The sequence below is a fragment of the Beta vulgaris genome, chromosome 8 (assembly GCF_026745355.1).
Source record: "Beta vulgaris subsp. vulgaris cultivar EL10 chromosome 8, EL10.2, whole genome shotgun sequence".
NCBI lineage: Eukaryota > Viridiplantae > Streptophyta > Magnoliopsida > Caryophyllales > Amaranthaceae > Beta > Beta vulgaris.
Window position 1 is genome coordinate 4,044,121 of NC_079209.1, and position 27,476 is coordinate 4,071,596.

At 32.9% G+C, this 27,476-nt stretch overlaps 3 protein-coding genes across 6 annotated transcripts; all 3 read right to left on the reverse strand.

The window, feature by feature from the left end:
- Positions 1-640: 640 nt before the first annotated feature.
- LOC104900720 (sphingolipid delta(4)-desaturase DES1-like) lies at positions 641-4,046 on the reverse strand. The gene is made up of 2 exons (XM_010688215.4): positions 3,614-4,046; positions 641-1,654 (listed from the first exon to the last, which is right to left on the reverse strand). The coding sequence occupies exons 1-2, from the start codon at positions 3,770-3,772 to the stop codon at positions 836-838; spliced, it is 978 nt and encodes a 325-aa protein (XP_010686517.2). The 5' UTR covers positions 3,773-4,046; the 3' UTR covers positions 641-835.
- Positions 4,047-7,237: 3,191 nt separating this feature from the next.
- Positions 7,238-13,392, reverse strand: LOC104900721 (E3 ubiquitin-protein ligase AIRP2). Of its 4 annotated transcripts, XR_007268707.2 has the most exons (6): positions 12,869-13,391; positions 11,657-11,807; positions 11,491-11,557; positions 11,167-11,401; positions 10,332-10,520; positions 7,585-7,811 (listed from the first exon to the last, which is right to left on the reverse strand). XR_007268707.2 is itself a non-coding variant. In XM_010688216.4 (5 exons), the coding sequence occupies exons 1-5, from the start codon at positions 12,946-12,948 to the stop codon at positions 7,601-7,603; spliced, it is 744 nt and encodes a 247-aa protein (XP_010686518.1). In that variant the 5' UTR covers positions 12,949-13,384; the 3' UTR covers positions 7,238-7,600. The 4 variants fall into 4 exon arrangements, 3 of the variants coding, with proteins under 3 accessions (XP_010686518.1, XP_010686519.1, XP_048490266.1); XM_010688216.4 differs by lacking the exon at positions 10,332-10,520 and having other exon boundaries at positions 7,238-7,811; positions 12,869-13,384; XM_010688217.4 differs by lacking the exons at positions 10,332-10,520; positions 12,869-13,391 and adding an exon at positions 11,959-12,150 and having other exon boundaries at positions 7,238-7,811.
- Positions 13,393-22,718: 9,326 nt separating this feature from the next.
- On the reverse strand, positions 22,719-23,285 carry LOC104900722 (hypothetical protein; the record flags this gene model as incomplete). Its single annotated transcript, XM_048634987.2, has 1 exon — positions 22,719-23,285. A coding segment is annotated over one exon (312 nt), but the record flags the coding sequence as incomplete, so codon positions are not given.
- Positions 23,286-27,476: the final 4,191 nt, after the last annotated feature.

The following is a 27,476-nucleotide window of genomic DNA, read 5'->3' on the forward strand; positions in this document are numbered from 1 at the left end:
TCTATTAAAACAAGTGTTAGGGATGTGGACATCTTTAGGCAAATATCTTCAAGTGTGTCCAAGATGATTAAGTTTCCTAATAATGTAGGATTGGTCTAGAAAACTGAGTATATTTTTGGCTTGTATATTCCATGTTAGGATAATTATTAGTTTGAGGAGCAAGTTGTGTATTCCTAATTGGAGTAATTATATTATGCGTGTCGGAAAAAAGCTAAAATGTGGGTGTCTGGGTTCACCACGGGATAGGACTCGTATTATGGTGTTTCGTGTGATCTAGAGGGATTTGAAGGGTCATTAATTATGTTAAATTGAGAGATCGATCTTCAATTAAATTCATATTTAGTTCCCATTTCCTAAAGAATTAAAAGAACTTGAGCTATTTTGACACAACATATTTGTTTTAGAAGCTACCAGCCTACCAGTGCAATGGATGCAGAATCAGAAAGAGTTGTGCAGGCTAACCACGGCATGAGAACAATAATTGTGGCTCATTCATGACTATCTACTCTTTTAAGAATTCAAATGATGATAGAATGAAATCTTGCAGGAAAAAACAAAAAAAAAAGTAGCATGAAATGATTACTTTTTCAGTTTATTGCGTAGAACATTCAATTGAACATGTCCATAACAAGCAGAGCAATCATGCTGAAAGAATAAGCAAATGAATTGGAATAAATATATATTCGCATCCTTTTCTCTGACTTACATCTACAGCATATGAATATGACAATCCCTCAAGATGTTACAAGTATCAAAAATTGAGTGAAAATATCAGCAACTCATGGCCAGAAAAGAGAGACAAGGAAACATAATGAATAAATAAAACAATCGATCTCTACTCCGATTTCCTGGGTTTTCTCTTCATCCGACTGAAAGGCCCGACTGTTCTATCCGTTATATACATATAAATAACCTGACTCCAAGAGCTGTATGATTCTAAATTTTCATAGTACTCGGGTGCAATTTCCCTCACCTTATGGAGCTTTGTTCCTGGAATCCTCGGAAAATCATGGTGCTCGTTGTGGTAACCAACGTGCCATGTTAGAAGGTTTAAAGGGCCGTAATAAGAGTATGTTTCTTGATTGGGATTGAAAACGTAATGTTCAGAGATGAAGTGACCAGCCATGGGATGCATCCCACCCCCAACGAAAGTTGAAGCAATCAAATAAGAGAAAGATCTCCAGCCATAAAAGTAGACCATGGAGGCATCAAGTGCCACTTGGATGGTCAAGTTGGTAAATTCCCACAAACATGGTGGCTTTGGTTTGAGAAATAAAGGCCGGAGAGCATAGAAGAAGAGTTGACAGACAACCCATATGGATTTAGTAAAGGCATTTCGGACCATACAGGCCTCGGCTTTGCTTGGAATGTCCATGTCCATTCCATCAACACCTTGATACCTATGATGCTCGAGATGATATTTTTGGAATGTGATAGACATGGGCACACCAATTGGTAGATTTGCAAATATTCCAAGCCAACGATTGTAAGATGGAGTAGAGAAAGCAAGGTTATGGCTGAGCTCATGGACGGCCAAGAAAAGGTTGTGGTTGAGGAATGATCCAAAAAAGTATGCCACTACTAGTATTTTAAGGTAGCTTGCATCGTGAAGCAATGTAGCAGTCGCAAGCTGAATCAAAACAACCAATGTAATCTGCAAAAGCCAGAATTGAAAAGTACATTGCACGGTCAATATCAAGATATAAGAAAAACAAACTTTACATCAGAAACGAAAAATATACATATTTCCACATATTGGCATAGATTAGTTTTTGAAGTTCGGACACAGATCATCTGATACTTTAGCTGAAGCTCTCAGATGTCCGGCGAGGACTAGAGGTAGATGATCACAACAGTAAATGACTCAATATAGAATACAGATTGAGCAGATAACAGAAGTTGCAATGCTTTGCAATAAAGTAGAATCTATTGGCACTTTCCCTAAGTTAGAAGTAACTAAAAACTGATGATTAATAAACTTCCAAGATCGCATCTTTCGGCCATCCGTATGAAACAGACTTAAACTTGAAATCCACCATCCAATCACCCCAGAAAAATGACAGTGGCATCAATATGATTCAATGCATTCCTTTCATGCATTCTACTTTCATTCTACTAAATAACTAAATTACACTCACTAATAGTGCATCAATATGCAGAAATTTGATTAGGTATAGAATAAAAGGGACAATGCAGCATCTATATGTTTCCCATCTTCTACAAGCAAATGAAGTTTGACTTTGTTAGTGGAAAATCCTTGTTCACTTGTTTGAGTGCATATGTGAATCAGATGCAATAAGATATCACCAAAGAAATAAGAAAGGGATAAAAATACAGTTTCGGTAGATGCAGAACAAAAAAAACTGATCGATTTGCTAATTGAGTTTGTTTCTTGAAGTTCGAGAAGTAAAGCAAGATCAAGAGACTAAAGATTTGAAAATGAAGCATAGACAATACGGTTGAACCTGTTCGCCTTTTCACCAACATAGAAGCAACTAAAAGTAGAAACTAACATACAAGATTGCATCCTTCAGCCAGCTCTAAGAAAAAGGAGCTATAACTAAAATCAAGTAATCAAAGTTCATCCAAGACCAAGACAGTAGCATCAATATGGGTCAAATAGTATCCCTTTCCGATACCATTCTACTAATAGGATCACACTGACTACTGTTGCATAGACCAGCAGCAAAGTTACCTAGGTCTACTGTTACATAGATTAGCATAAAAGTCAATTAGGTATGCAATAACAGACGTTGATTAGGAATGCAATAACGGACGTTCCAATAGGTTGCATTGCTCATGTCTTACACAAGCAAATGAAGCTTGTCTTTGCTAATGGATTCCTTGCACAACTGATGCACAAATGTTTTTCTAAAAGAGTAAACGAAGAAAAAATACAAAACATTCAATGACTCAAAGGAAAAATCGAGTTGCTAATCAACTTCATTTCTCAGAGAGCAATGAAACAAGAGAAAAGACATTAAAGCAGTAAAAAATTTGATACTAGTACTACATATGAAGTGTACCCAATAGGGAAAACCAGTTCAACTCGCAATTAGATCAGAAAAAATAAGTTTATCAGATTGATTGCACAAAAATAATGCTTAACCAAATGCAACACCACAACACAGATATCAATATTATTAAGCATATCAATCACCATTAAGTCCAAAGATGGCACAAATCAATCACCAATGTCAAATCTCATAAACCCAAATTTCAACTCTAAAAAACCAATCTAAGCAAACTAATCTAAGCAAAGATTGATAACTTAATTGCTTTTCTTCTTCCACCAACAAAGATCTAAAGCAAACATAAACAACAAACTCAATAAAAACAGAGAGAAATTACACATTACACCATTATTAATACAGATTAATGCACATAAACTATCAAAACAATGCCAATATTAACATCAATGCAAAAATTTACCAATACCCATCAATAGATTCACAATAAACAATAAAAAAAAACACATTACCCATCACTAATTTCACACAAAATACACAATGCCCATTAACCCGGATCTATAAATCAATGAATTAAACTCATGAAAAATAAAAACCCAGATATAAAAATGTAATCTTTATTATTATAATTATGTTAAAATTACCTTAGCAAAAGCCCAATTATCAGGGCCAAAAAGTTCTTTGATTTGAGGGTACTGAGAGAGAATCTTGCGTCTCCTAGAAGCATGAGGTTCATCTGTATACGACCAAAAGTAATCGGTCGCCATTACTCCTTCTCTCTCCTCCCCTCTTCCAACCCCCATAGCCTTCTCTTCTACTCCTTTTTTTTTGTTGATTTTCTCTCTCCTCTTCTTCTTCTTGAGATGAGTGTAGGATTTATTTATTTTTTTGAAAAAAGAAAAAAATATGTTGGTTTTATGATATGATTATGTGGAATCAAAGAAGAGAATCATCAATTGTAAAGAGCTATTTTTGGATATAAAAAAAAGGAGGGAAAAAATCGTTGTTACTTTTGATTTAAGGGACCCAAAAGAAACCCTGTTTTTTTGTTTTTGTTATTGTTTTTGTTGGTGTGTTTTTCAGGTTGTCACGTTCATCTTTTCATCTTTCGCTTTCTCTCGTGTTTTGATGTGATCCACTCTCCACAAATTAGCTGCTTTACTCTTTTTTATTTTTTTTCGAATATTCGGGTTTATTAGAGCTTTTTGTTCTGATATGAGGTCATATTAGGTGATAATTTCTCCGTTTAGAAATAGTTGCACCGTTTGCATAGTATTTACTATTTACTATTCACATGTTATATTTTGATTGTTTTTGATGATCTATATTATAGAAAAAATATGATCATGTGTAATCTTGTTAGATGCGTCTCAACATATATTTTCTTAATATCAACTTTTAATAATTTTTACTTATTGATAATCAAATATATGAATTGTTGAAAACATACATCGGCAAGCATGAAAACATGAAATGGTGCAACTATTTTTGAATGGAGAAAGTATTAAAATTAAAAGAAACAATACCTTATTGGGTACTTCCTTTGCTTTTTATCCTTTGTAATTTTTTGTGCGCGTCTCTCAATACACATCTTTGAAATTAAATATTTTTCATGATATCTTTATGAAAATTATAACGATTGAATATTAATAAAGTATCAATTGAGACGAATTAAAGAATACCCCACATGATTATATTTTTTCTTTTAAATTGAAAAAAAAATGAAAAGATTCTCTATAATTATGAATATTGTCATCATTACAAATGAGAAAGAAAAAAAAAATGGAGCAACTATTCGCTTCTCCCTATCTCTCTCCTCATCACATGTAAACCTAGGCATGTGTCAGGTGGGGCTTGTTCACGGCTCGCCTTGCGAACTTGGGTCAATGGTGGGCCGATCCTGTGAATGACAGACCTAAAATTTCTTGATTCTATTCACGACCCGGCCCAGATCAATTGGTCGAGCTCGTGCCTCGTACAGGTATGGCCCGTATTTAGTGTTATTTCTATTCTTAACAGTTTTAGACAAAAAAACAAAGAGGGGTGCACGGCCCACGAATCATATAGAAGGGCTCGTGCAAAGCCAAGATTGAAATACTTTCTTGACCGTAGCAAGCCCACGGCCCATGTAGTGAACAACGGGTTGGGCCTCAAACAAGTTCGGACTGGGCTGGAGTCAACCCGTGTCGTGATGGCCCTCCAATGCCCAGCTCTAATCACATGGATCCCTTTTTTGCTTTCTCTCTATCTGTCTCCTATGCTAAATCCCCCGTGTCAATACCCTATATTACATTTGAAACAGAACGGAGGAAGTGATTTTTGTTCCCTTTTGTTGTGTATTTTTCAAATACTATCATTTTTAATGTTGTTTGAAAGATAACTAATGATATTGATGGTTGAAGATTTGTGCTAGAAGACTATGGAACATGAATTGGGACAATTATTTGCAGATAGAGGGAGTATATAAGAGACCAAAATAAACTATTATTGAACTGTTGTAACTAAATTTTACTACTCAACTCAAACTTGGAGTTATTTGGAAGCTTAAGATTGGTTTTAATGAAAAGTTTTGACATAGCCCGAGCTTGAATATGTGATAACAAAGTTTAAGTAAGAATTATCATAAGGTTCTTTCATTGCTTTTTTTGCTGTATAATAGTATGCGACATAATCATGTGGAATTATATTGTTTTGTAATCAACTAATTATATAAGGTATACACTCTATAGTCTATAGTATAAATTGAATAGAAGAACTCCAGAACATTTGACGATCCCAAATGTGTCCATATCAATGATGACTCATTATTTCGACGAATCATTTCTTCGGACAAAAGAAGATTACATAAACACTTACTCGAAATCTCACTTATCAGTAACTATTGTCAGTAACTATTGTGTAAGAACAATTTTTTCTGAAGAATTCGCCATAATATATCTGATTGATCCAAGTCCAAGTAGTTTTTGAACTATTCACTATGATGTAACCACCTTAAATATCATGTATAACAATTGTAAATCTTACGTGGTGCAATCAAATTTTTCTCAACCAATCAAAATATTTTAAAAGTTATCTTTGTTTTTCATTAATTCACAAACCTCTGTTTATTCTTCCAGAGTTGTGAGAAGGTTGTACTACCACGTGGCAGAGCAATTGTACCACAAAATTCCTGTGAGACCACTACCCCCAACAGCCTTCATATTTCTAGAACCCCCCCCCCCCCCCCCCCAAAAAAAAAAAGATTTCAGCACACATATAGACATATGGTTAAAAAACCAGTAACAGACATGTACAACTTCCTACATTAGCCTTTATAAACCTTTAATCCTAATGCATGAAAGCATTGCTGCATAACTACATTAACATTACCGAAAGAACCATCTATTTGGTTACATAGTTGGACCTGCATATTGGACCCCCAATTAACCAATTTTCATTTCTTTGTTCAAAGTACGACTTCCTATACCAGCCTTTACAAACATATCAATATTATGTCATATAGAGTGTCAAGTTCTTATATAATCAAAATAGCCACTAGTGTTCAAACGGGCAGCTATGCAGTCAAGCTTCACTTATTGAGCTTGCCGAGCTCACGAGCCGAGCCCAGTATAATCCCGGCTCAGCTCGACTCATGCGATAAGCACCCCTACTAACTATACACTACCTTTCAAATTCTTGAGAAGCTTTAGGTCTTCCAACTGATCAGATTGCTGCTTACAACATGAACTAACTTCATGCGATAGAAACACTGGTAGCCTGTGAAAGTTGGCCAACTTAACCCACGCCAAAATATTATGAAATTTAGCTCTAATACATTCATGACTCCATTGTGCGTCTCTCTAACGTTGGCTGGTCAGTTTTCATGAACAGTATTCGCAGGGTTTTCATAACACCAGATAACAACCTCATATTGGTACCAAATGCTCTTGCGATTGTTACCGGAAAAAGAGTAAAACATATAAGATATTTCAATTCGTAACCGAATCTCCTCTAAATGATACCATTAAAAATTCGATTGGTATCGAAACCTCCTCCAAATGATACCATTATCAATAACATGGTCTTTGGGCACCAATTAAAATTTCCTGCACCTCAAAGCTAGATACTAACGACTCCTCGTTTTGGATTTAATAGCCGTACCAACACCATCAAGTCACAAGATCGTTTAATGAAAGCAATGCCATGGTCCAGGAGACAAATTATGAAACATATGTGACCACCGACCACGTGAGAATCCAGTAAATAAGCTTTGGGTTCCCACATTGACATATCAACAAAAGAAGCGAGTTCCCTTCATTCTACACCTTTCCTAAATAACAGAACTGTACAAACATGTACACATTTTCCCTACATACAAATTTACGGAAACCCATATAAAAAAGAAACTACCACACCCTTCCTCTCTAGCCTACCAGTAATTAATCAGGCAGACATTACTTCCACATAATTAAGCAGCCAAAACATTTGAAAAGCATTTGCACTTCTAACTAAATCTAAATAGACCAACCAATGTTCAAACAACTGCTGCAATGGTGAGGAACAAACTATGCATTAGGGCAGGGAGACTGTAGATTAAACACTGGGTTTGGAGGAAGTATAAAGGGTGGATCCCCTCTGAGTAATTTTAGATGTCATTTGAGATGCGAATCGTATGCATCAAATAGTGATTCCGGAACAATCAGGGGCAGCTTCTCTATATACATGAACAGCCTCCTAAGATTCTCCTTTGTCAATGTTGCCATGTCGACCACGTCTCTGGTATCGGTGAACACCCAGAGATCTCCAGAGTTCACCCGCTTGAGACTATCGCGGCAGAAGGGGCAGGACTGAGACCTTGAGCGCCTGCAGAAAACAATACAGTCACTCTCAATTCTGTTCGGAATATAACTCGGATGACAAACTCAAGTGATGAGGGAGGAATATATACATATCAAGTACACCTTTTGGCAATAATATATAACAAGGTCTATATATCATATGTTTATGCTCCATCCATGTGGAATTTGATGCCATATTGTCCCAACTCCCAACCCCTCATGATTGAAGTGCTTATTTGGTTGACACAATATTACATGGAAAGTAGTTCTTGAGAAATAGTATATGAAGAAGTTTGGTTGGAAATGTAGGAAGTCTTACTTCTCAGAAAATGGAGGGAATTGCTTACCTGAACAAGGTAAGCAGAAGTGCCCATGGGTGCTCCATGTTCAACCAAACAAACACAAAGTAAAACATGATTCTACAGCAAAAAACTGTATAACAGTTGGCTTTTTCAACCCCCTTTCCGTCACTTAACATAGTGGGCATATTGGGGATTCTAACCATATTATCATTACATTGTCGAGAAATGAAACATATTCTCCGGCTCTTAACTTTCACTACCAAAGCTCATTTATATACATGTGACCATATTCTTGTAGTAGAATTCAAAGTTCACCACAAGTCAAAATGCATTAAAAGAACAGATTAAGTCAGCAAGGAAGACATAAATTGACATACTAAACCAAGTGTTTCAACCCATTCGTAGGAATAGCAATAGCAATAGCCAATAGCACCAGCAACCAATAAAATATAAGCTCAAAACGGAAGACCCAATGAAGATTACTTGTTAATAACATTCATGTGGCCTAGTGATTCACCAGTGGGCACAGATGGAACAATTTCCTATCATTCAGGCCATTTTTTTTCACCCAAAAAATATGAGTTCTTGCCAGCGAAGAGCATGCATGAAATTTGTCTCAAGAGGCACCACTGATCAAGAAATTAGTGACGGAAATGGAGTAACTAATTACCTTAGAAATATATAATTTCTTTTCCATGACTTCATTAATCATTTGTGGTGACCTTTTCACAATGGAATGACCTGTCACTGCCTTCTATGTGATAAATGTACACGGGACTAGCTCCATCAAATTGGATGAGATACATATCAATCCCAACCACCTATCCCCGACTCCTAAACCATTACAAGCCGAATTGTGAAAGCTTAAATGACGGGATTCATAATACTTCAAACTTCCAAAAGAATGAGATCATAATTGCACTTTGCACTCAAGATCCATGATTCAGCCCAAAATCTCACCATTTAAAGGACAAAATAAACTATCATTATTGCAGGAATGCCTGCATCAATTGTTTTCTACACAACTTAGATGCATAACTTGGATGCTCGGGTGTGTATACTGGAAAAGTTACCTTGCTTTATCCTCTTATCCTTGGATCAACATCTTTGAACTTCAAACCATCAAGCGCGTCAAATTCTGAGTTCACTACTTCAGCCTCCTACTTCTAGAAAGTCAACTCTTAACTTCACGCAATGTTGGACTGCACAAACGATAACCCACACAAACTGTATACTGTATAGGCCCAGTACTACATATAGGCCCCACTGATTTGCAATATTGCTCCACATTTTGCAATATTGCTCCACATTTTGCAATAATGGCTCTAAAGAAAAGAAGGTAAGCAGATCAGACTAGAGAGAAAAATCCTAAGATGTTGTGTGATCACCTTTTCCATTAAAGCCGATAAAACATAGGACCATCCTTGGTGTAAAATAGTTGAAAATGACATACCAAAGCAAATATTCACTTACAAGCGGTAACACTACAGCACCTAGAAACTCTGAAGATAACAAAGAGAAAAAGGAATTGCAAACCTACCACTAAAAAGACAGTTCAGAAACTTAAGCTAACCACCCAATACAGACTAAATTAAAAGAGCATATACACGACAGATGAGCCATCTCCACATATAGAATTTTAGAGGCTCCTCTCCCCACTCCCAAAAGCTGAAGAAAACACTCAAACCACAAAGTATACAAAGTTCAATACCACCAAGAGCTTCAGATTACATACAGATAAGAAAAGGATCCTAGATAGCAGAAAGCTACATCAGCATTGCAAATCAGACCATTTCTAGAAAGACCAAACAAATTTCAAGCAAAGATCCTTCCTAGTGTGCAATGGATGATGAAATTCGGTTACCAAACTGCAGTTTTGAGTGGTGACAGCAAATTAAATCAATTTGGAACAACACTAAGCCAACAAAACCTACTTCCTATGTGATAAAGTAATACAAATAATGGGACCAATAAAGAAGTATTTTGCCCAGTCAGGTTTCAAACAAGCAGCATGAATGGCCACTATTTCTCAACCAAATAGCTCTAGTGCTCCACTTTCACTCAACTACCAAGTTCCCCATCTTCTCTTACCCCTTGAAAGCACATTATCATCATAGCCATCACCTAACTAGGGTGGCTAATTAAGCAGGAACCCAGCTCAAGCCATGAAAAAACTGAAACCACTTGTTTATTATATACACATGACCACTGGAAAATCTCAGAGCAGAATTGCTAAGACATACCCCAACACAAAGGCCCCCAACGACATACAGCCGTAATGGTGATTTATGTATATTTGACGAGACCAAGTACAGCAATCCACAGCTGTTGCAACTCAATCATCATGAGGAACTCCTAAAGTCCTAACAAGCTTACTTCTGCAATTCAGCAACTTTGACAAAACATGAACAGGTCTTCAGGCTTGAGCACCCCTGCAGCCAGACGCTTATACTATGATGACACCAAGCATGCCACAATCCAATAGGGCAATACAAATAAATAAATAAGAAAACTATATCCAGACAAGCTGTTATCCTAGATAGAAATGGAACAAGGCAGACATTGTAGTAACTTGGTAGGCACAATATATGCACACAGCCTTAACGCATTATCCAGTCAGGTCCAATTCCACCACCAGCTTAAACAAACAGGTTGCTTTGGGAGACCTCAACGCACTCCCCAAACCCCAAGATAATCCCTCATGTCACATGAAAATTGACTCGTCTTAAAATCCTACCAAAAGATAGATATGTGTGTCAAAACAGGCAGGAATATGTAATCCTGATCTAAAATCTACACACAAACATCAAAAACCCTGAATTTCCTAGCAAATAACCAGAACGAAGTAAATAAACCATGCTATTTGGAGAAAAGAGGAAGCAAACAAAAGAGGATCAACAACAGGGTAAATGGTGAAATAAATGAAGATCGTCTAGATTGAAGTTTCAGTGCTGATGTGATCAACTCTGGACACTCAATTCTCAAAATTTGATAAATGCGAAAACCAGAATGATTCACATAAGATAATTTTCTGAAAACCTCTTCATGATAATGAGCAATAGAAGAATTTAAAATTACCATTCTCGGTAGCACTTCAGGCACATGACGTGATTGCAGTTAGGCAACACAATTTTGCTATAATTCTCCATGCAAATACCACATTCCTCCTCCCTTTCAATATCCATATCTGTATATTGTCTGTATTCCTCCTCATCTCTTTTACGGTATCTCTCCATGCAAACAGCTTTTTGCTTTTTATCCTCATTATCAGTAACACCACTTTCAAGTTGTAATAAGGAGGGATATATTACGGCTGCCACAAAGCAAATATATAAAATTATAAGAGAGATAAGCAGACACATCTGTGTCTTAAGGTTTGTACAAAACAAAAGCACAACCTACCATAAAACTCTCTGATACTTGCTTTCCTTTCATGCGTTGACATGGTAGTTGTGCCATCCACATAAACCTGCAGAAAAAGGGGCACGCTAAGCAATAAGCCATGACATTGCACAGCAATTAAAAACTAACCAGCAATTTAGGAAATTTGCAAAGGTTGATATCTAACCTTATAAATGAGTATCCTCAGCAGGCCCAACGCCCCTGCCAAGTTGCAATCGGTCCACTGGACCAAGAACAACAAGAAATGAGCGGCAGGAGCATATGACATCCTCATTTGAAGGCATGCTCCATCATATTCTCTAGGAAATTCAGATGCACTGGAGGCAAAATAAAAAAAAAATCAAATTAGCAAAATTTAATTCTGTCACAAAACTATCAAAAACTCCTTGATCAGATTGTCATAGATAACACAGGAGCATTGACTAAAGAAAAGACTGCAATCTTTCATAGCAATAAACTGCCAATAACCTGATAGCAAACAGAAAGCTACTCCAACAACTGACATTCAGGCTTGCCATGGGCTTAGCGAACACTACAAACTATAATCCAATATTCAAAACCACATATCCCACTCAAAACCATGACAGGAAGTTACGAAGTCAAACCTAATACAACAACCCGTTTCCTTATATTAACTCCTATACACTAAATAAATTCTAAATAAAAACACATGATGAAGTCAAATGCAATGAAAATGGTCATATTGCTCCACATTACACACCCTCTATCATTTTAATGGGGCTTCAACATCCTGAAGTAGACAACTCAAAGTATAAGAAGAATAAACTCCAAAAGTAACCATGATGGCCAGCATTATGATAGCAGAGATAACTTCGAAATTCAACCTCTTCCGGCTCCACCGCTGGAAAACCATAATGATTAAACTCTGAAAACAGAGCTCCCATACCATAATACTCAACAACCCCACTCCATTCAAACAATTAGATAAGTAGGGTCTACATAAAACCCATAAACAATGAACATCATATCTCAGCTCATTCTCCACAATATATCGAACCGACAACTCGAACCGGATTAATTTCTTACCAATTGTAAACACTACTGAACTTAATCAAAGACAACAAAACAAAATTCACAACAGACTGTCAACCAAAAGATCAGATTTCATAATCAGCAATCATATACTAAGAGCTAAACAAATAAACCCATAAAGAATTACTATACAATAAATCAACAACAATTCTAACATCAAACCCAGAATCAAAACCCTAGAAAGAGAAAGTCTTAAAGTGGAAAGGATGGATTTTTCCTCAAAAACCCCAAAAATAAAAACTACCCAGAAACCAAAAATATATCTAATTAAAGTGAAATCATCAAGAACAAATTTAAAAAAAAGGAGGTGATTAATAGAGCTTACAGAGTATTAGCATGCTGAATATCTGCTTCTAACACTTTGAGAGAATCCTTGAACGACTTTCGCATGGAAGCCACGTACATTTCCAAAAAAAAAAAAATCAATCTTTCTCTCTCCTCTACTCTTTATCTCTTACCCTCAAATTTACCCAGAAAAATCAAAAGCAAACAAAACAGAATAAAATTCCCAATACCACCATCAAATTCAATTAAATTGAATAAAACCCATAAACTAAATGATTGTACACCAAAAATCACCTGATAATTTTCCAAAAACCCTAAAAAAAAGTTCAAACATACATACAAAAAGGTGTCTGTGTGTAGACTATGGAAGAAGTTTTCTCTCTCTTACATAAAACAGAACGAAAATTAGCCCTTTTCTGGGTTCTTCTTAGAATTTCTTTTGATTTTGTTTTTTACTTTTTTTCTTTTTCCTGTTTTGGGGGGTAGTGGTTTCACTCTGTGAAGGCAAAGAAAGAAGGTGGATGATGCAAAAAGATGACAAGTGGAGTTATACAATAAATGTCATCGTGGGGTTTACTCACATCATATATTGCAAAAAAAAATATTTCATTACTCAAAACTTTTGTATATCCTTTTTTAAAATCTTTTACCAGTATCTTAGATATTGATGACAATTTAATCTAATTCGATCTGAAGGTATAAATTTTTAGTCGATTCCGAAAAAAATAATTCGAACCTTGCTTAAAAATTCTTAGGATTGTTTGGCAATCGGCAATCCGCGGTTAGTTGTTGGCTTTTGGCTGGTTTAATTGGCTTATTTAACTTACCGGAAACATTAGTTGTATGTATTATCTTTTTAAGTTGGTTGTTTAAGCCAACTGTTTGCAAAAGTATTTGGCAAAATTAATTGATGGCGGTTGGTCAGGCAGCTTTTTCATTTTGACTTAAAAGTCAGCTTTTCAGCCAACTAAAAAGCCAACAACCAAATACTTTTTTTGACTGTTTGACCAAATTGAAATGCCAAAAGCCAATGAAAAATCATTTACCAAATATGGCCTAACTCTAAGCTAGAGGAGGGTCGAAATTGGATCTCGTACCATGCCTAAAGCAACCGATCCAATTTTAACTTTGATGCAAATACACTTATTCTTTTACATAAATGTATTATTTTTAGATATTCTAACTCCGATTTTGACGCAATTAGTCTTCTTTTTGTATTATGTGAAAAGTATGTGCCAATTGATAAATAGCTATAAACATCAATACTTTTACTTATTATAAATGTCAATGATTAGATTATTTGTATTATATCAAGATTTTTCTATGAAAAGATGGGGTGGAAGAAAGAAAACAAATTCAAATCTGGGTCACATGTTTAGATTTTAAGTCGGGCAAGATTCGAATTACTGCATGTCGGAGTGGAAGTCAAATCGAAAATTCGATTTCTTGAAATTTCGAAGTCGGACGTATAATTTGCTTCTGTTGTTTTTTTTAAAAAAAATTAGGTCTTCATTTAGTTAATATATTCCTAAAAAGAGGTAAGAATTGTTTGATTGATATATTATAAACCTCTTCAAAAAAAATCAGTTATATTGGACATTATGTTACATAATTGATAAAAACTTACGAAATGATATCTAAGATTTAAAATCAACAATTGTCTCCATAATTCGAAGGACGAGATTACAATACAAATTCTCATATAATGTAGTAACATCTCTTTTCACTACTTATCTTAAGGGATAACTTTTTCCTAACATTAATGACTTATTTAGCTTGAATAGTAAGATAAGATGATATTTTACACATGATTAAAATGAACAATTAATTACTATATAATATCACCTAAATAACCATTCCTTCTATATGCTTTTATTTTGATTAACTTATCGTTTATCATGTTAATCTCTTATCCTCTTTCTAAGGCTTCGTTTGGTAAGGCGTAAAACGTTTTCTTGGAAAACAAAAATCCCCTATTTTCAGTTTTACATTGTTTGGTTGCCAAAAGAGTGTAAAACAATTTTTCCTTAGGGTAAAATTACTTTCCCATTGATGGAAAATCATTTTTCCTCTCGAAATGAAGGAAAAATTGTTTTCCTTATCTCTCTTGTACACTTCTCTCACTACCTCCTTACTTTTCCTTTTGTTTTCATTCCATTTCATCATTTTTTTTACATCGAACCAAACAACGAAAAACTAAAAATATACTACGCCCTATCAAACGGAACCTAAAACCATCTAACCAAACTGCATGATAGGAGTAATAAAGGACGAAAAAAGTAATATCTATATAACGATAAAAGGAAGTTAAAATAATGATGATGGGGCGTCAAGATTAATAGAATAATGAAGATAATGATAATGGTACCATTGCCTTATCCAAACTTTTCGTTTGTCTCAACTCTCACCCTATTCTTTTTCTCTATTTTTTTTCTTCTTTTTTGGTGACTGTAATTAGCTATCTTTTGCTTTCAGCACCGCCAATAATGTTGACTTTTAGTACGGATTATTTGTATTTCTTTGATTAAATATCTTTGCACTTCAAATATCTTACAAAGGGTGATTTGGACAATTTAATTAGAGCACATTTGACTGATGAAAAAGATCTTTATTTTTCAATTATGTTAACATGACTATTATTAATCTTGGTTTAATCCATTATCCATATATGAGTAGATTACTATTTTATTTCTGCAAGTGTAATACATTAGTCTAAAACAGGGGGTTAAGAACCCCGGTAATGCGGCTGGTTTATTTTATGAAATAGGAGTAGATAAGGCCATAAGGGGATAGAATTCGGATTGATTTCAGCTGGTAGACAATTCAGCGCCAAGGCACTAAGTATTAAGCCACGACTAGGATAGCAACGAGTCGGACTTGAATAGATTATGCATTAATCCGACTTCAATCTTATAAGGATTTTAAATCCTACTCTGACTTCGGCTCCGACATACAACTCCAAAAATCTGAATCCGAACCGACTTAAAATTCGAACATCTGACTCTGAATCTGATCCGACTTAACATCCAAACATCCGACCTAAAATCCGAACTCGATCCGACTTATTTTTTTGTCCATTTTTTTATAATAGAATGGTGTTCTATAATACAATAATAATAAATCATTACAATTTATTCTAATAATCATATGGAAATCTTATATAGTACAAATAATCTAAATATTGCTATGGTATTATTTTTAACAATCATTTCTTCAATGGGAAAATCTTATAGAATACAATTGGTTAAAAGTCGAAGTAAGGTTATACATAAATAATACATTAACATAAATAAGAAAAAAAGGATTGATTGACTCAAAGTCGGAGTTGGATTCGGATGTCGGATTAAATTTTATAAGATCCGACTCCGACATTCCTCCGACTCAGAGTCAGACTTTTTAAAAAGAGTCGGAGTCGGATTACTTTTTTGTCAGAGTCGACTCGGATGTTTTCCTTCAAATCAGAGCGGACTAGGGTCGGATCCAGACTGGGTTGTCATCCCTAGCCACGACCAGTTGCAGGCTCGCTTAAACCATATCAAATTTAAATTTTTCTAATTGGGGGTGTTAGTCATCCTCATCTTAGCAATTACTAGTTTTTTTTTTTACCCGCAATATTTAGAGCATAACTATTACTTAGTATCGAAACAAACTATGTAAAGGGGAGATAAATACTGCTAATCAAGATTGATATATATTGAGGTTCATGTCAAATCATGTACAAAAGAAGTCAAGATAAATATAATTTGTTTTCATGATTTTATGTAATATTGTTGTTTTAGTTAATAGTCGAGTATAATTAAGGTTACTCACTTACTTGTTTGTTAATAGTCAAAAAAAATTGTAGCCAAAAGACACAAAATCACTTATATGCAAGTAACAAACCAACATAATTTTACCCACATATGACATACCCATATGAACATCAATCCCACCTACCATATAATTATCCACCTAATATACTCATATGACTGATGTATCTCACATATTTTTCATCTAATCCTCCACATTTTCATCTTCCCACCTACAACCTTATATCTTCCCTTCTCTCAGAAAATTAGAATGAGTTATCTCCTTATCCTCACTATCTTTCATATCTTAATAAGAAAGATTGGGATTTCATATTCATATTCACAGCAAATACCACATTAATAAGCCAATTATGGATAATTTTTTTAGGTTTTTTATTTTAAGGGGTGGTTATGTTCAAAACATTCGTGGGAATGGGGTTGAAATTGGAGTTTATTTGGTTGACGAATTAAATAAGGAGACCTCAAATTTGAAGTTCATTCTTTACGTTTTATGTTCCTGATTTCGTCCCAAAAATGTAATTGTCAACTAAATTTGTCAAAGATTCGGTTACTTTTTATTTGAACTTTTATTTGTGAAGATGGTTTTTTTTAAGAAATTTATGGCCGAAGTTCTTGAATCATCCACTTTTCCTTTTTTTCCCTTTGTTTTGTTTTCTACTCCTTTTTCTGAGTTTTTAATTATTCACACTTCTTCAACTCCTTTTTCTGGATTTTAAATTATTCATAAGAAATTTCAGTAAAATCATTCGTTTTTATCGTTTTTCAATTTCACTATTTGTTTTTGGCAAATTAATGTAATTTCATTTTTAGTTTGATTTTTGTGTCATTATTGTTGTGTTCGAAATTGATTTATACTTCCTCCATTCCATAATAAGTGAAACACTTCTCTCTTTTATGTGAGAGCTTTTTTAGAAAAATGTTTCACTTATTATGGAACGGAGGAACGAAGTATTTGATAATGCCTTTTTTTGTTACAAACATGTATTTATTTTTTAAGTAATTATTTGAAAATTTATACCATGTAGTACAAACTTAAATTATTCATGTCATTCGAATATAAGAGTTGTTAGTTTTTTTTTAACTAATTTGAAATAACTTGCAAGATTAGAATTATGTACCTTTTTTTAGAAGTTCGCAAATCGACAATGGACAAATAAGAATCTCCCAGTCGAAATCGTATGTTTTTTTTCGTTGGTAATTTTTATTAACATTGTTGTGTATTGGTAATTTTTTTGAGTATGTAATTGCAAATGGTTAATAGAAATGGAGTATGTACTTGTTAATGGGTTATAGTTTGTAACTGAATTTTCTTGTTTTTGTAAAGTTTCCGCATTTGAGTGATTTGTATAACGTGAATTACGCAATTCTATTAATTTTAGTTGACATGTGATTGATTGTTATAATTGTATCTTCGACAATATTTTTGAAGTCTCGTTTTGGTTGAGAGTGATTTTGTAATTTAGAAAAAAAAGTGGGGTAAAACCGTCTTTTCAAATGGGGACACCATAGGTCCCCCTTTCCTTATATAATAGTAGACATTAACGAATAATTTGGCGAATCTTTTTTTATGCAACATAATGCACACTAGCACGAGATAATAATACATGCATAATCACCACTGATTTTGTCAATACAAAAAACTAAGGTACACCTATCCAATTATATTTATTATTACTTTTTTGTGGGAATGTCAAATTCCTAGGAATTTTCATTACTCCACATTTTCGTCACTTTCTGCCAACCAAACAACTACCCAATTTAGAAAATCATGGGAATTTCTACTGCCTACATAATTTAGTGTATACCAAACAATTTAGACTTAATGTTCTTTCTCTTGAGTTCTTTCACAATCTACACCATTTATTTCAATTTTTTTATATTCTTTTTTCTTCATTTGTAAGACTTCTACTCGTAACATCCAAGGAGTCCATTAGTAGATATTGTTCTTTTTGAGCTTTAGTCCAGAAGGATTTGCTTTAGTGCTGGACAAATGGTTCTATCCAAAATACCTTTACTAAGTTGAGATGTCTACCCTTACATGGAAAAAGGTTCCGTTTTCTTCAACTTTCAATGTGTAATAATCAAAATCTTAGGCACCTTTATTTCCATCTTTTAGAGAATGTGTCCTTATTAGCACTACAAATGTCGGAATGGGCCTTGACTTTGATACCATCAAGATGCCTAAGAGTATGAATATCTTTAGTAAGTCTTCAGAACCACCAAGTTAAAAATAGTTGTTTTTAAATTGATATACATATATAAACTAATCAAAATAATAGTACTACAAGACTATTATTGGAGGATGAATAGAACGGAATGAAGTATATTACTTCCTCCGTTCCCTTTTAAATGAAACGTTTGCTTTTTCACGCAATCCAACGTGCTTCTTTAGTCATTAATATCTTTAGTTGTGTAAACGTAAAAAATATAAAAAAGTTATAATTTGATAGTATACATCGAGACGAATCTAACAAGATCCCACTTGACTATGTTTTTCTTTATATAATAGCGATAAATTGGAGTTAAAATTGATTAGTGAATAGTGTCATTTCATCCAATGTTTCATTTAAAACAGAACGGAGGAAGTATTAAAGATATTAATAGTGGAATGTGTGAATTGCATGGTATAAAAGTAGTACGCTAAGAGTATGTTCGGCTCAACTTATATTTATTGAAGTTGAATTTAGTTTTGTGAATTTTACTTATTTTTGCTAAATTTTTTTTAAAAAAAACTTATCTCTATTATATAAGTTAAGGGGGAACTATGGTGTCCCCTCTAAAAAGTCCTTTTAGTCCTTAGCTAAATATATAATTGGATATTCAAATTTCCTACAATATATCATTTCCTAATTTAAAGATGGGGTCAAAATTGTAATGATAAATTAAACTAAATAAGCATTAACCAAGTAACTTGACACAATTAGAAAAATGATTATTTAACCAAAAAAAATTACAAATTTTAATTGACTATAAGACTTTATATCTGAATGTTCATTGCAATTTATAATCACTTTACATTAGTTAGTTTGTACAACAATAATTATAAACCACACTTCTAAAATTATATTTAGATGAAATTTATTAAGAACAGACCCAAACAATATATAATCGAGGCACATTACATGCATATAAGGCTAGTTTTGATAAGTTTAGAACAACTCAGCCTAATCTGGATCAACGACCATATCTACCAATGTTGCTAATTTCAGCAAAACTTGCAATAGGCGATCTTACATCAATACATGCCTTGTTTATGGTTGTACTAGCCTTTTGTGCACGCGATGCGTGCGATGATATTTTTAGGCCTAATACTAAGTAGTAAACAAATTGAAAATGCAAGTTAGTATGTAAGTTCACCTCTATTTTGTGAATAAGATTCTTCCATGTTCTTTTTCTGTTGTCATTCATTTTTGTGATTTTGAATAGTTTTTTGTTTCTCAAGTCTTATATGCGCATGTTCTTTTATAATCAGTATGATGTTCTTTACTATATATCGTCATGTTCTTTTTTTTTGGTTTTATTCATTTTTGTAATTTATAATAGTTTTTTATATGGATTTCAGTAATTTCTCTATGATCCCAAAATTGTAACCGAAAAGTATAATACAATTTTAGTTTTTTTTCCTTGTCTAACTTCTAAATTCTGATTTCACAGGATATTTAAGAATTTTCATCATTTTAATTTTTTCTCCTTTTCTAAATGTTCACACTTTGAGTTTCAATTATATTTGAAAGGAAATTTAAGTTTTTCATACACAATCTGATTTTGCATGAAATGGTCGTTTTTAATTTTTCTCCTTTTCTAAATTTGAACACTTTAATTTTCAATTATAGGTGAAATGAAATTTCAATTTTTTCATACACAATCTGATTTCGCATGAAATGATTTTTGAAAAGCATTTTATAGAAATAAAATACCGTTATTTGTTCATTATTTATACATATTTATTAAAGTGTTTTTAAATAATATTTGATTGTAGTTCAAAGAATCTTATTTCTACAAAATGGAGGTGAACTTAAATACTAACTTGCATTTTCTTTTTGTTTACTACTTAGAAATAATTAGGCCTAAAAATGTCATCGCACGCATCGCGTGCATAAAAAGCTATGTATGTGTAGTCGTCAATGATAATAACATGAAACATATTTGTTGATCAGTGAAAGTAGAATCTAATCAAGCAAGTATTTTATTTCTATAAAGTTATAATAAGAGGAAACTTTAATTTTCCTCATATAAGCTAATCAAGTAGAAGCTAATCAAGCAAGTATTTTGTAATTTAGAAAGGAAAGGGGGGCAAAATAGTCAGTTCAAAAAAGGACACCGTTGCTCCCCCCTTCCCTTATGTAATAGAGATATAGGAAGTCATACTTCCTAGGAAGTTATTTTTTCCATGTATTTGAAATTCTTAGGAAGTGTAAAATTGTGTTTGGTTGATAATGGGAAGTAGAACTTCCTATGGGAAGCTCTACTTACCTAGAGGGACCTAGGTAAGTAACTTCCTCCATTTTGGAGGAAGAAGAACTTCATAAGAAGTGCAAATTCCCATGGTTTTGCCAACCAAACAACTTCATATACTTCTACTTCCTAGAAATTTACACTTCCCATGATTTGTTTTATCAACCAAACAATGCCTCAAATTTCAATCAACTTCCCCCAAATGGAATGGGCTAGGTTTGGTTGGGCTGGAAAGAAGATGTATTAGCTATGGGCCATGGAGCCCATGACAAACTTTCATGTCAAATCAATGTTAATATTTTTGTTTTTGTTTACTCCGCAAATGAGGTTATACTGTAGTAGCAAGTTTCAAGCAATAGTGACTGCAATACCATATTCTCAAATCTCAATAGAAGAACTTTAGGGGGTGTTTGTTTAGGAGGATTAGGGGGTGGGATTTTATATCCCCGTGGATAAATATCTCATGTTTGTTTGAGAGGATATTTAAATTCCCATGTGAAGGGGAATGATATTAAACCCCCTTATCTCACCAAAATAAGACATGGGGGAGGGCAGGTATTAAGGAGGGAGATTATTTCTGGTTATGTTAGGAGACGAATTTACCCTTCATTAAAATATACTTCAGAACTTCACCAATGAGTTAAATAGCTAATATAATGAAATGGGTAAATTTATAATTTAGCAATATATTTCATACTTAAGTTCCTCGTACCAAACATGGGATAACAATATTCCCAACATAATCCCACTAAAATACCAAACAAGGAATTGGAATATATTTAATGAATTCTCATCTTCCAACTCTCATTCCCAATCCCATTCTCTAATCCCCAAATTCCCAATCCCTCATACCAAACGCCCTGTTAGTTACAACTTACAAATGAATGGACTACAAAATGGAAAAGAACTCATGAATACATACAAACTTTAATTTATAATAAGAAAGAAAGTTAAACCAGAAATGTGTGCAAAAATCTCCAAAGCTAAACCTTCAAATTTGGTGAATAAAAGTGGCTAAAATGGCAATAACAAATTACCACAATATATTATAAACTACTACAATACAAAAAAGTTCCTTCAATTTGAATTTAGCCCAACTTGCTATTCCTTAACACCAAGGCAGTGAGAGCCACTGAAAGATGAACAAAAGTTTCCAACGAGAGGAAAGACCCAGCAGCCCAGCAACAGCAACTACAATCAATCAATGAAAAAGAAAGAGAGGTAGAAAGGAAAAAAACTTAACCCGGGTTATTTCCCTAAAAACACAAAACAAAAGCCATGGTCTTCCAAGTTCCAACAATAAAATAAGATTACATCTTTACAAATTGATAAGATGAATAATCTCTAGGTTATTCTCGTATAGAACTCGATTCAGACTAAATTTGACGAGTCTAACTACTTGCATATGTAAATGTACCAAGATGCTAGGCAAGAACCCTTGAGTCCAATGGTATGGATTCCTATCTCCCACATGGGAGACCAAGGTTCAAATTTTAATGGAAACAAAATTTCAATATTGTTAAAGGAGCGAAAATTGAAGCTTGTTGGGCCTTGAATAAATAGTCCTATGCGAGACAGTCAAAAGAAATTCATCTGACCACGAGTTCCACTTTTTCTTGCAAGAAGTTTAAATTATAAAAGCAAACAAGTACATTTACAAAATCACCAGAACCATGAGTACTTTTTTTTTTTGGTTATGTTTATATGCACATACAGTCAGTTATACTTATCCAACTCAATTATTACATGATACAAGTATGAAGTATACAACCAAAACCATTATTTTTGGCATATAATTTAACCTTGTGAGCAAATTAAAACCAAAAAATTTACAGAGTTGATTATACCTTGGTGGTGAAACTTCAACTTGAGTCATCAAATTCAAATAGGAATAGCATCGGAAACTTTAGGATAAACGACAGTAAGAGGATGAGCCATAATCTTACGACCTTTTGAGTGATTGAATAAGTACACCACCATCCCTACTGGCCACTCCACAACCGCCGTCACTATAAACGCCACAAACCCAAGTGTAGGACCCACTACTTTGCACCTGCAAGGGTTATCTCTCGTCCCACATTCTACACACATCATTTTCAATGTTTTTTTTTTTTTTTGTTTGCTCTCAACAAAATGATCGATGTGCACGGTAAAATAGAAAAAAGAGGAAATTAGAAATATCTTGTAAAGTACTTAAGAGTTTTGTATGAATTTTATAGGTTCAATAATGTTTGTGGATTTTTATATTTGGGATTTTGAGGACGTGGTACGTGGTGGGCTTGTCGACATACTGCCTACGAAAGAGAAAAGTATAAATAAAGGAAGGATAGTGATTGTCTTGTCGACTTGTTATGTTGAGTGATGTTGACGTTTTTGGATGGCCCAACTTTAATTCATGAGTTCAGCCTAGAGGTGATTATGAGCCGGGTATGGGTTGGGTTGGGTCGGGTTCGGGTTGGGTCACGTTTTAAAAAATCCCCTTGATTGGATCGGGTCAAAATTTGGGCCAAATTTTTATGTTTAATGAATGGTCTTTTTAGGTCAATAAATAGACGGAAAAGTCATTTTTAGTCCGGCTCAAAACAAAAAAAAAATCGATCCAGGCCCGATCGCGGGCCAAAAAATCTACCCAAAAATTGGGCCAGATTGAGTTGATCAGCTCTAGTTTAGCCAAATATTCAGAAAACTAATGCCCTGTTCTTTTGAATTTATTTTTAATTCAGTTAGCTTCCTTTTGCAGTTTTCATTCAATTTAATCCAGTTCAGTTTATTTTAGTCCAGTTTAGTTCAACCCAATTCAATCCAAAAGAATAGAACCTTAGGGCTTTATGGAGTTCACTCATGGTACACCCAAGGGTATTTTTGTAATAAATTAGAACTTCAGGTGCTCATTTGACACCAAATTTGCTCATATGGGCATTTTGCTCATTTATTCATTTGCTCATTTTGCTCATTTTGTAATAAAAGTGTTTGCTCATTTTCTTAAATGAGTAGAAATGTTTATTCATTTGTTCATTTTGCTCATTTGCTTATTCGCTCATTTTGCTTATTTGGAGAAAATAGTCTTGGGTGTACCATGAGCATGGTACACCCAGGTGTACTATAAATATTTTCGGCTTTAGGAGTCTAAGGATTTATTTTTCATGATCGGATTTTTGTTATACTTTACTTATTTTTGGTAAACTTTAATTTACTTTTGTTGAAATTTAACTTATTTTTGCTTAAGTATACTTTTTTTCGATGAATTTAATTTATTTTTGTTGAACGTATTCATTTTAAAATATAACTCATCTTTGCTAAACTTAATTTATTTTTAATAAGCTTTTTTTTGCTAAATTTAACTTATTTTTGATGACATGTATTTTAATAACTTGAGAGAACAAACCATAAGTTATCAATATAAATGAGATTTTTTCTATTTAGTACTCCCTCCGTTTCCTAAAGATCTTCCCACTTACTGTTCCTACAGATACCAAGGAAAATCAAGTTGTGTGGGGGCATGGTGTGAGTAAAGTAGGAGAGAGAAAGGGGTTAAGATAAATAAACAAATAAAAATGGGTTAAAGTAGGAGAGAGAAATGGAGTAAAATTATATTAATAATGTAATAGTGGACCATATGATAGTGACATGAGAAGGTAAATAGGGAAATTTGTTTTGCCAAATAATGAATAAAGCAAAAGTGGGAAGATCTTTTGGAAACACCCTTAAACGGAAAGTGGGAAGACCTTTAGGAAACGGAGGGAGTATTCCTGTATTTATTAAAAATTTATATGCTAACCCTACCTGTTGAGATGTATCATTTAATTAACTTTGAATTACTATTTCTCTGTAAAAGAAATAAACTATGTTTATATCCTCATTTATGAATATTTGATGCCTTGCATCACTAGAATGAGTACGGGATTGTTTTTCCCGACTTATTTTCAATTCAGTTCAGTTCCAATCAGTTTAGTTCAGTTCAGTCCAGCTCCAATCAGTTCAGTTCAGTTCATTATAACCATTTTGTTAAATATTATTATTATGTTGGTATAGTTTATTTTACTTCTTCTTCTTCTTCTTCTTCTTCTTCTTCTTCTTCTTCTTATTATTATTATTATTAGTATTATTATTATTATTATTATTATTATTATTATTATTATTATTATTATTATTATTATTATTATTATTTATTTTTATATCATTACTATTAAGTATTATTATTATTATAATTATTATTTTAATTATTATTATTGTTGTTGTTGTTTCTATATATTATTTTGTTTATTATAGCTTTACTCATTATTATTACTATTATTATTAGGAGGAACATGGTTTATGTCAAAGCACAAATAAACCCACGTTTTTTAGCCCATAAACCAATCAAATCGCGTCAAGACGGTTTATGATGTAATTTTCGCGATCCAACCCAATCATTATTTTTATTACTAAATATTACTCCCTCCGTTTCCTAAAGATCTTCCCTCTTTCCGTTTAAGGGTGTTTCCAAAAGATCTTCCCTCTTTTGCTTTATTCCTTATTTGGCAAAACAAATTTCCCTATTTACCCTCTCATGTCACTATCATATGGTCCACCATTACATTATTAATTCAATTTTACTCCCTTTCTCTCTCCTACTTTAATCCTTTTTTATTTGTTTATTTATCTTAACCCCTTTCTCTCTCCTACTTTACTCACACCATGCCCCACACAACTTGATTTTCCTTAGTATCTGTAGGAACAGTAAGTGGGAAGATCTTTAGGAAACGGAGGGAGTATTATATTATTAAATTTAATTATTAAAATAGTAATATTAATTTACTTCTTAGATATTATTGTTATTATATATCATCATCAAGTATTAATATATTAATACAAATAATATAAAATAATAATTATTAATTATCATGATTATCACTAATTATTATTATTATTAATTTATGATTATTAATATTATATATTTATAACTATCATTTAAAAATATCCAAAATACTATTATTATTATTCATTATTATTACTTATCATTATAATATTATTTAATATTCATATTATTATTGTTTAAATATTATTTATATATTTATTACATTCAATTCAATTCAATTCAATTCAATTCAGTTCAGTTCAGTTTATTTCAGTTCAGTTCAATTCAATTCAATTCAATTCAGCTCCAATCAATTCAGTTCAGTTTAGTTCAGTTCAGCTCCAATCAGTTTAGTTCAGTACAATTCAACTATTTATGCCGAAGAGAACAAGCCCTACATTTCCTCCAATTTTGTGGTATTACTTTCTTTGTCCTAATTTCTCCCATTTGCTTTCTTTTTCCATTGTTACTTCAAAAGTCCAATTTTTGGCTCCTCTACGAACTCTATATATCTTCTTTCTTATAAATTATAATATCAAGTCAAGGAATTATTTTTGTTGATCTGCCAAGTGTGTCTAAAAACATATGGTTGCACTATTAATGCAAGTGTTTCACAATTCACATGATATAAATATCATCCTTTCCAAGTTAGGGGGCATTTTCTTCAACTTAAAAATTGAGTTTCAGGTCTAATAAGTTAAGATAAGTTCAGATAAGTTGCAATCAGGTCCAATCAGGGTAATAAGTTCCAATCAGGTCTAATAAAGTCCAATAAGTTCCAATCAGGTGCAATAAGTTCCAATCAGGTCTAAGGGTGCATTCTGTTCAACTTAAAAAATTAAGTTTCAGGTCCAATAAGTTCAGATAAGTTCAGATAAGTTGCAATAAGGTCTAATAAGGGCATAAGTTTCAATAAGGTCTAATAAGGTCCAATAATTTTCAATTAGGTGCAATAAGTTCAAATCAGGTGCAATAAGTTCCAATAAGGTCCAATAAGTTCCAATCAGGTATAATAAGGTCCAAATAGTCAATGTTTAATAAACATTTGTATTATTGTCCATTATTTTGTTATTATAATTTCATATCACTATTAGCTGATTATGTTATTATTAGAATTTTAATTAAAGTACCACAATGATTATATAGTATTATACTTGTATTAGTGTCTATTATTTTATTATTTATTTGTATTATGTCTATTATTTTATTATTTATATTATGTCTATTATTTTATTATTAATATTACTATTAGCTGATTATGTTATTATTAGAATTTTTTATTAAAATACCACAATGTATATTATTATACTTGTATTATTGTCTATTATTTGATTATTCATATTGCTATTAAATAATATTATAATCATGGTCAAATAATTAAGGTTAACAATAATAATAATAATTATAATTACAATATTTTGCAATAATAATTATAATTACATTATTTTATTATTTATTTGTATTATGTCTATTATTTTATTATTTATTTGTATTATGTCTATTATTTTATTATTCATATTTAAATTTTTGCTTTTCTACTAGTGTTT

What these genes read in the sequence shown, in the direction of transcription:
- LOC104900720 (XM_010688215.4), bottom strand. Translation starts at nt 3,772, where the DNA reads ATGGGGGTTGGAAGAGGGGAGGAGAGAGAAGGAGTAATGGCGACCGAT. An exon ending in ATAATTGGGCTTTTGCTAAG is followed by an intron (nt 1,655 to 3,613) that starts GTAATTTTAACA and finishes TGGCTTTTGCAG; the next exon opens with ATTACATTGGTTGTTTTGAT.
- LOC104900721 (XM_010688216.4), bottom strand. Translation starts at nt 12,948, where the DNA reads ATGTACGTGGCTTCCATGCGAAAGTCGTTCAAGGATTCTCTCAAAGTG. An exon ending in TGAGGATACTCATTTATAAG is followed by an intron (nt 11,558 to 11,656) that starts GTTAGATATCAA and finishes CTTTTTCTGCAG; the next exon opens with GTTTATGTGGATGGCACAAC. An exon ending in AAGTATCAGAGAGTTTTATG is followed by an intron (nt 11,402 to 11,490) that starts GTAGGTTGTGCT and finishes GCTTTGTGGCAG; the next exon opens with CCGTAATATATCCCTCCTTA.